The sequence below is a fragment of the Onychostruthus taczanowskii genome, unplaced genomic scaffold, assembly GCF_017590055.1.
Source record: "Onychostruthus taczanowskii isolate IOZ18803 unplaced genomic scaffold, ASM1759005v1 scaffold43, whole genome shotgun sequence".
NCBI classification, from domain to species: Eukaryota; Metazoa; Chordata; class Aves; order Passeriformes; family Passeridae; genus Onychostruthus; species Onychostruthus taczanowskii.
The window spans coordinates 2526322-2536139 of NW_024501792.1; the positions used below are offsets into that span (position 1 = coordinate 2526322).

At 46.6% G+C, this 9818-nt stretch overlaps 1 protein-coding gene across 1 annotated transcript in view; it reads left to right on the plus strand.

Moving 5' to 3' along the window:
- Window positions 1–4802, plus strand: part of ARHGEF12 (Rho guanine nucleotide exchange factor 12) — a 77049-nt gene extending 72247 nt beyond the window's left edge. The window contains exon 41 of the mRNA XM_041413770.1: window positions 814–4802. Coding sequence (XP_041269704.1) covers window positions 814–824 — 11 coding nt within the window. The 3' untranslated portion in view covers window positions 825–4802. The remainder of the gene's footprint in view (window positions 1–813) is intronic.
- Window positions 4803–9818: the final 5016 nt, after the last annotated feature.

Sequence of the window (9818 nt, forward strand, 5' to 3'; positions counted from 1 at the left end):
GTTTCACACTTTTATAAGTTTGGTCCATTTGCATTTTTGGGGTCAATCTTCCACTTCCAGCTTCAGCCAATGAAGTCATTGACCCCAAGTTTGCTCCCCCAACTGGGTTTCACACTTTTATGAGTTTGGTCCATTTGCATTTTTGGGGTCAATCTTCCACTTCCAGCTTCAGCCAATGAAGTCATTGACCCCAAGTTTGCTCCCCCAACTCCCTTTTGTTTCCATCTCTCAGGCCTGAGGCAGTGAGGTGTCCTTGATTGCCAGGCCTGGAGAGGAATTGTTGTGTCTGCCCCAAATGGGGAAGCAGCAGCTCCCACTGTGTGTGGAGTTTGGAGTTCTGCACTAAAGAACAGCAGGTTACAAATAGATGGAAAATATGAAATCCTGAGCTATCAGAGGTGCAACTGGCCTTTCTCACATGCCCAGAAAAGGTTTCACCTCCTGGAGCAGCCCTGGCAGTGCTGCCTGAGGAAAGCTCAGCTCCATCCCTGGAGGCTCAGCTGAGCTGGTTCCTGTTCTGGAAGGTTCTGTTCCAGCTGCCCCACACCTCCATCCCAGGGTGAACTCCTCCAGGCAGGCCAGAGGGGTGGGAATCCCACAGGGAGCTTCCTGGAATGCTGAGCCTGGGGGAAGTTGCTCCAGGTGGAATTGCTGAGCTCCTGGCCAGGGTTGGGGTGAGATGGGTGAGGAGCTCTCAGTGAGCAGCCCTGCCTGTGGCAGTGCTCAGAAAAGCCACTCACTCCTCTCCCAGGCCATCCCTCTCTCTCACCACCTTTTTTTCCCTTTTTTTCCCTTTTTTTTCCCCCTTTTCAGACAAAAGCTAGTCGTGTTTCCAGGAGTGGCTGAAGATGGGATGAAGAGAATCAGGACACAGCACCCGCTGTCTCCCCTGTGGACTCTGGGATGAGGGTTTGGAGCATCCAAACAGGAACCATTCTCTAGCAAAGTGGGCATGGGGTGCTTTTCCTGTGGGGCATCTGCACTATCTTGTCAGTGAGGGAGTCTATTCTATTCTGCTCCTCTCCTTGCTACCAGAAATTCAATTTTTTTTTTTTTCAGAACAGGAAAAAAAAAAAAAAAACCAAACCAAATGTACAGAGCTTTGGGTGTAGGATATAAAAAAAAATGTATTTAGACATTTAAAAGAAAAAAAAAAAATCAATGTATTTATTTGACTTCATTCCGTGTATCAAAAGCACATTTTAATTTTTTAATCTGCCTTTTTTTTTTGTTCTATTTTTGGGTAGTGACAGTTCTGGCCCACCCTGCCTGGTGAGGGGACAGGGGGGACCTGTGTGCAGGTGTTTCCTCACTGGACTGGACTCTGCACTCCCTGCTGGCACTCAGACTACCAAGAGCTACTCATGAAGGTGTTAGGATGGAATTTATGGCTGGAATTTGTCTGTATCCAACCAGCTGCATGGGAATTGCTCATGTCACCACATGTGGAACAGGAATTTTCCATGCACTAAACAGCCAGGCACTTGAGATGGGCAAATTTTCCTTTTCCCCTTTCCCATTCCTTTGCTGGGAGAGGAGAAAGAGGTTTAATTTTGGTTTTTTCTTCTTGACTTTGTTGGCTTTGATCATTGTCTCCTTTGTAAAGTGATAAAAAAAAAATACTTGGACCTGCAGCACTTTTGTAACTCTTCTCTGGATCAAAAAAAAAAAAAAAAAGAAAAGAAAAAAAAAGAAAAAAATGCAAACCCAGAAGTGTTTCAAAGATGTGGGGCAGCTGTGCCCCTGATTCACTACTGAATGAAAAAGGGCTGCCATGGAGTTAGCCACAGGTACTGCTGATTTTAGGGCCAGTAAGTTTTAGTACTTGGAGTATGTCTTGCTGAGGGCTCGGGGTGGCTTTGGGGTTGTTTTTTTTTTTGGGGGGGGTTGGTTTTTTTTGAATTTTCCTTTTTTTTTTTTTTTGGAACTCGTTTGTGCCAATGCGAGGGACATGGGTGACCTGAGGAGGCTGAGGCAGCTCTTGGGCACTTCCTCAGGCCTGCCCTGGAATCTGCAGCTGGGATTCCTGCCAGGCTGGGAATTAGGGTGGCCCTGGGCCCATTGCCATTCATTTTCCATCCCCCCCGTGCTGGATTTCACACAGGAGGGCTCTGACAGCCAGGAGTTCTGGATCCCTGCACTGCCCTTGCCTGGCCTTTAGGCATCTCCTGCTTTTTCTGGTTTTCTCTGTCAAATGAGGGTGAAAATGAATTTTTACTGTCCTGCTTGGCACAGGGTGGCTCAAGTGTCCCCAGTGTCACTGGGCTGCTCCTGCCAGGTCTGTGAGGAACAAACCCTCCTCCCAAGGTTTAATCTCTTCAAGGGAGCCAAACTGAGCATCCTGCACATCCCATGGGCACTCAGACCTCTGCTCAGCACCAGGATCCTCCTGCTCCTCTAAACCATTATTTTTTTGTTTTCCTTTTGGCTGCTGGCAAGAAATCCCCTCTGTCCCTTGTCAGAGAAATCCCAGCTCTTGTTCTTCCCCCAGAATCCTGGGGGGATGAGTTCAGGTGGCAGGAGAGGGAGCAGAGGGGATTTTGCTGTCCTGCTTGGCACAGGGTGGCTCAAGTGTCCCCAGTGTCACTGGGCTGCTGCTCCTGCCAGGTCTGTGAGGAACAAACCCTCCTCCCTTTAAGGGAGCCAAACTGAGCATCCTGCCCATCCCATGGACACTCAGACCTCTGCTCAGCACCAGAATCCTCTTAACCAATTTTTTTTTCCCTTTGGCTGCTGGCGAGAAATCCCCTCTGTCCCTTGTCAGAGAAATCCCAGCTCTTGTTCTTCCCCCAGAATCCTGGGGGGATGAGTTCAGGTGGCAGGAGAGGGAGCAGAGGGGATTTTGGTGTTGGAGCCAGGAGCCCTTGGAGGGTTGTTTTTCCTGTTTGTTTTTCCTGTTGTTTTCAGAGCATCACCACTGCCAGCAGCAGCCAAAGCCTCCTGCAGGCTGCCAGGAGCTCCCTGGTTTTTTGGGATGCACCAAAGCCTGTCCTGTTGTGTGGGATTATTGTCAGTATTAACCCAGCACTCCCCTCCTCACCTCAACCCCGCATTTCCCCGGGTTATAAACATCCAAATTTCCTCCAGAACCCCCCAGCCTGGAATGCTGCCAGGAAGAGAACTGGAAAACAGCCCAGACTGGGGTTGGACCCTTTTCCCTCTCACACTCCAAACCCAGGAGCAGTTGTTGTGACCTCAGTGACCTAAAGGGTTCCCAGAGGCTTCCGTGGAGCTGTCTGGCTTCGGAAGAATGTTCTGGAAGAGCAGCAGAGGTGGGGCCTGGGGAGGCCTGGGTGGTTCCTGCTCTGTGCTGGTGGTTGAACACAAATTCCAGGGTCTGTGGTGGTCCCTGGTGTCACCCCTGGGGGCTGTGCCAGCAGTGAAAAGCTGGGAGTGCAGCGAGGTTGTCAGTTCGCTTTTTTGCCTGCTGGGGTGGCTTTTACCCCAAAAACAGCTGTGTCCCTGTCACTCTCAGGGTGGATAAGGGACAATCCCCCCCTCAGTGCCAGGCTGGCAGAGGAGCCATCAGGGCTTGGCAGAGGTTTGGGAATGCTGGAGGATCCCAGACATCTCTGGGTGACAGAAACCCCACTCTGCTGGCTGTGCTTCCAGCTCTGGGTCACCTCACTGGCAGGGAGGATGCTGGGTCAGGGATCCCTTCACTGGAGGGACAGGCAATTCCTTTCTCCAGGGAATTCCTTGCTCCAGGGAATTCCTTTCTCCAGGGATTCCTTTCTCCAGGGAATTCCTTTCTCCAGGGAATTCCTTTTCCCTCCCCAGCACGCCTGCAGCACCACAGACCTCGGGCTGGAGCTCAAATGCACTATTCAGGATTCCCACAGTTTTTTCCTCCTTTAAGCCATAAGATTTCCCCTTATTTTAAAATGAATTTATTGTTTTAATTTGCCCCTGGTTGGTTGGGCATTCCCTTATCCAAACAGTTCTCTGGAGTTTTTAATCCCAGCCCCTCGTCACAAAAATATTTTTTTCCCCCCTTCCCCAAACAGAACAAGGATTTTTTGTTTTGGGAACAAGGATGGGATGTAAGAACATCATCTGAGAGGTCATTTCCCTTCTGCTGTCACCAGCTCATGGACAAGCCAAAAGCTGAAGATGGAATTTTCTGGAATGGGAATTCCCCTGTCCTGCAGAAGATCCCTGCTGGGTAGGGAGGGGGGCTCAGAGGATGAGGAGTGCAAACCTGAGGAGCTCTCAGACAGCACCTGGCCTCTTCCAGCCTTTAAAACCTGATTTATCTCTCCCTGCTATTAGATTGCATTCTCCTGGATCCAGTATTTTTCTCCCTGTTCCCCAAAGAAATCCCTGGATTCCCTCCCCTTCCCCAAAGGTGCCAACTGACAAGCAGATGTACTGCAAAAGGGATACTGCAGCCAAAACACTGCTGTTTTATTTTGAATTAAGTCTTGTGGAGCTCTCTTCATACTAGAATATTTTTATTTTCTTTGTACAACATACAATCATGTACTCTTAACAGAGATTTACTTTAAAGAGAAGAAAAAAAAAATCTGGAAGTATTCTTTAAAAAAAAAATTACACAAAAATCTTTATTAATAATCCTGTATTTTTACTGATCATGTTTGAATGTCTAAAAAGACTTTATTGTTCTAATTATCCAGATGTATGTTTGTAAAATAGCTCTTTTATGACTTAGCTGATCGGGTTGTATGTTTCTGGAATTAAATATTGGTCACTTAAAAAAAAAAAAAAGAAATCTGTTTTCAGGACCTGGGAAATAGAAAATTTAAGCGTTTCAAATATCATTAAATAAGCTTAAAGGAAAATGAGCTTTGTCTGCTGGATTTTTTGGGGTGGTTTGGCTGTAATTCCTGGAGTGTTTAAAGGACAAATGATGGCAAAGGAAATTTTCCTTGGGGCTGATGAATTTTTCCAGAGATTGAAGTACCTTGATCGTATTTTTGCTGCTCAGAGCTATTAATTAATTAATTAATTAATTGACAGAGCACCCACTGCAGGAAAATAAATCCCCCTTTGCTCCAAGCTGAGCTGACCCTTCAGGAATTCCCTGCAGGAGTTGGAGCCTTGGTGTGTCCAAGGCCCTCCTGGGATTAGAAAGGGAATTTCTGCCCTTTTTAAAGGAATTTCTGCCCTTTTTTAAGGAATTTCTGTCATTTTGAAGGAATTTCTGCCCCTTTTTAAGGGATTTCTGTCCTGTTGAAGGAATTTCTGCCCTTTTTTAAGGAATTTCTGCCCTTTTTGAAGGAATTTCTGCTTGCCCTGGCCACAGCCAGCCATTTAATGAGTTCTGGAGAAGTTCACAGGAGCTGCACTGGCTGAGCTGATGTTGAGACACTTCAGAGTTCTGCTCCCAAATCCCAAATAATTTCTGGGTTCTTTTCCCTTTTAAATCCAACCAGAGCCAATATCCAGTTAAATTAATTGATTGATCCTGGTAATTTATTGTTATTTTTTAGAGGTAATTTGTTCTGAAGGCTGGGAATCATCTCTGTGCAACCCTTCCCTGTGATGTTTCACCTCAGCATCTTGGCAAATATTTATTTGCATCCCCATTTTTCTGCTGGATCTTTTTCCCTCCACTGGGACCAACCCAGAACTGTAAAAGAGAAGTGAAATTAAATCTCAGCTGCTGAGGAACCCGTGCATTTTTGAACAGGGAACATCTGTGCTCAGATTTGGTGATTTCTGAGCTGAGGCTGCTCTCCCCCAATCCCTGGCTTTAGTGACATTCTTGTCCTTTCCTTCCCTGCAAGGTGATGATTCCTGACAGACAAACTGGCAATAATAAAAGAATTAAGAACAACACCAAAATAGAAAACAAATCAGCTTTATTCCTAAAAACTTGTGAGCTTTTCCTTTTTTTTTTTTTTTTTAATTTTCCCTTCCCTGTCTGCATTATGAACATGAAGCTCCTTGAGAGATTTCTTTATTACTTTATTATAATTGGTAATCTGAGCTCTATTACATTTTCCTAATGATGCTCTTCGTGTTTTGCCTATTTAAATGTTATTTTATATATTCCCTTTACTGCCTTGCTGTAAATAAATGATTCAAAAACTCAGCAGCTCAGAGAAATCCAGCTGGGGGTGGGGAGAGCTGGGCTGCAGTTTTGGGGTTGTTCCGCACCCACAATCCTGGAATTCATCTCTCCACAGGCAGGGGAGACATGAGGGGGATTCAGGGAGTCATTGCAGGGGGGGTTGGGTCATTTTTAGGCAATTTTGGGTCATTTTTGGGTCATTTTGAGTTATTTTGGGGCAATTTTGGGTCATTTTGAGTCATTTTTGGGTTATAGGAGCATTAAGGTCCTTCCAAGCCAAACCATTCCATGATCCAGGGGGTTCTGAGCAATTAGGGTGGCACTCTGTCCATCCACCTCCCTAAATGATAAAAAACAACTGTTTAATCCATTTGTTCTCTCAGCAAAGATCCCTTTGGTATTTGCTGAAAAATACCCATAATTTCCCTTTTTTTTTGTCAACTCTCAATGGATTTTAGGTTTTGTTCTTTCAAAATATTGATGGGAGGTTGGTGTAGGATGGAATTTGTCCAGTCCCTGGCACGAGTTCTTTGCCAGTTGGGCTGAGCATTTTGGGGGGAAATATTTCCCATCAGAGATGGGCCCAGCACTCCCAGAATGGAAAAAAAAATAAAAAATTTGGATGTGCTTCCTTCAAAGTGTGATCCAGAATTAAACGGGAAAGAGCCTGGGGTTAACACTGAGCATATGCCTGGGTTAAAATGTTGGTTTGAGAAATCTTCCAACATTTTTAGGCACCTGTTATTATGATTAATATAAAAAAATTATATAAAATGTATATATGTATTAAAAATGCTGTTTTTAAAAAAGAAGCTCAGGGGAGTTTTTAGAAGGAGCCAAAAGTTTTGATGCCACTTTCAGCTCCACCCTGGTGAGGTCAGGCAGTGAAAATAAAGCTGTGATTTGTGAGGGGCTTCAGAGCTTTTCTGCACGTTGGTGTCCAGCCCCATTCACTGATTTCATCACTTCTGGAAAGTAATCCTGGGAGAAGGAAATTGGGAATGAGAGGAAATGGCCTTGAGTTGTTCCAGGTGAGATTCAGGTTGGGCATTTCTGGTATTTCTCCATGGGAAGGGAGGTCAGGCATTGGAGCAGGGTCCAATTGGAGCAGTGGTGGGGTCAGCATCCCTGGAATGTCCAAACCCTGTGGATGTGGCCCTTGAGGCTGAGTTCAGCATCCCTGGGATCTCCAAACCCTGTGGATGTGGCCCTTGAGGCCGAGTTCAGCATTTCTGGAATCTCCAAACCCTGTGGATGTGGCCCTTGAGGCCGAGTTCAGCATCCCTGGGAATCTCCAAACCCTGTGAATGTGGCCCTTGAGGCCAAGTTCAGCATCCCTGGGATCTCCAAACCCTGTGAATGTGGCCCTTGAGGCCAAGTTCAGCATCCCTGGGATCTCCAAACCCTGCGAATGTGGCTCTTGAGGCCAAGTTCAGCATCCCTGGAATCTCCAAACCCTGTGAATGTGGGCCTTGAGGCCGAGTTCAGCATCCCTGGAATCTCCAAACCCTGTGAATGTGGGCCTTGAGGCCGAGTTCAGCATCCCTGGAATCTCCAAACCCTGTGAATGTGGGCCTTGAGGCCGAGTTCAGCATCCCTGGAATCTCCAAACCCTGTGAATGTGGGCCTTGAGGCCGAGTTCAGCATCCCTGGAATCTCCAAACCCTGTGAATGTGGGCCTTGAGGCCGAGTTCAGCATCCCTGGAATCTCCAAACCCTGTGAATGTGGGCCTTGAGGCCGAGTTCAGCATCCCTGGAATCTCCAAACCCTGTGGATGTGGCCCTTGAGGCCGTGGTTTGGAGCTGCCATTGTGGCTGATGGGTTTTTATTATCATTTACTGATCTTCAAGGGCGTTTCCAACCTTAAAATTTCCATTATTCCATCCCAGTGCCTTTCTTGCTTGAGTCCTCCTGCATTTCTCCCCATCCCAAACCAGAAATCCACCAGCCTTTCCTTTAATCAGGAAAACTAATTTTTTCCCCCTTCTTCCTCAGCTGCTGGGAGTTTACAGCTGCAAATCATCCAGTTGGGCTTTTGGCAGAATAAAACCCCCAGAATATCCCAGCCTCTTCCTTTCTTGCAGCAGTTTGTTTGTTTCCAGATGTCTGCAGCTTATTCAGCGTGGAGCATCTCCCCTGATCAATATTTTAGCCTTCTTGTTGATATTTACTCAGTGCTGCTGAATAAACCCCGTGGAGTGGAGCTCCAGAGTGAATCTCCATTTCTCTCAGCTCTCCGGAGCTTTGGCAATAATTTGCATTATCCGGGGTTATTGTTATGCTGGGATATTAATGAGCACATCTCCCTCCCTTCTGTCTCTCCAAAATTCAATTCAGAGCCCACTTCTGGTGCTGAAACAACTTCTCAGCTCTGAATTAGCACAGAGAGGAGAGAGCTTTGTGCTTTTCTTTTGTCAGCTCGCTTTGAAAAAAACCCTTTTCTCTCCAGTTCTAAAAAGATGGGTTTGATGCAACTCCAGCTGCTTGGGCCTTGTGATGAGGGGGGGATTAAACCCTTCTTGGTGGCATTTTGAAATCCTTCTACCATCTTTCTAAACTCTTAAATTTAATCCCACTTCTCTGGCTCTTCACAAAAAACTCCACTCCAGAACTGTCCCATGTTCCCCCGTGCCTGACCTTAACCTGTTCTTTCACCTCCAAACACTGATTTTTTTTTTTCTTATTTGCTTTTTTGGAATGTCTCTCCCGGATTAAATGGGCTCACTACATTTCAGAAGCCCCTCTGAGCAATCCATCACCATCATTTTGGGGCGTGCATGCAGCAGAAGTCAAATAGCCTCGATTGCAGCTTCTATTGAGCTCATCTTTTCTCCTCTGCAATTTCTTCATTGTGCCATAATAAAGCTGCCCCTGTCACTGCTCAGCTCTGCCTCATCCGTCTCCCTCTGCCAGATGGGGGCTGAGAGAAAACGCTCTGCTGGGGCTGGACTGGATCAGTCCAACTCAGAACCTGGAAAAAATTCTCCCCCCCCAAAAAAAAACAGGTTGTTTTTTCCTGCTGGGAATGCAGTGACAGCCCCCAGGCACAGCAGGATGGCTGTGGATGTCCACCAGGAACAGCAAATGACTCCAGCCTTGGCTTCTCCTTCTCAGCAAACCCAGTTCTCTGATTTAGGCACAAATTCCTGCCCCAAAATCCACGGCAGCAGCGTGGTCTCTGCTCCAGCTGCTCCTCCGGGGCTCCGTGCTTGGAATTCCCTTACAAAGCTCAGGGTTTGGGCTCTCAGCAGATCCAAATCTCCCTCTTCAGGTGCTCATTCCCCCAGGACTGAGCCTAGCCTTTTCTCCTTTCCCCTTTCCTTTCCCTTTTTCCCTTTTTCCTTTCTCTTTTTCCTTTCCCTTTTTTCTTTCCCTTTTTCCTTCCCTTCCCCCTTTCCTTTCCTTTCCTTTCCTTTCCTTTCCTTTCCTTTCCTTTTCCTTTTCCTTTTCCTTTTTCACCTTTCTTTCTCCTTTCTCCTTTCCTCCATGGAATTATGAGAGCCAGAACTCTCCATGGAATAATCAGGGCTCCATGCTTGGAATTTCCTTACAAAATTTGGGGTTTGGGCTCTCAGCAGATCCAAATCTCCCTCTTCAGGTCCCCTAGGACTGAGTCTTCCTTTCACTGCCTTCCTTTCCTTACTCTCCATGGAATTCTGAGAGCTGGAATTCTGAGAGCTGGAGCTCTCCATGGAATTCTGAGAGCTGGAACTCTCCATGGAATTCTGAGAGTTGGAACTCTCCATGGAATTCTGAGAGCTGGAGCTCCCCATGGAATTC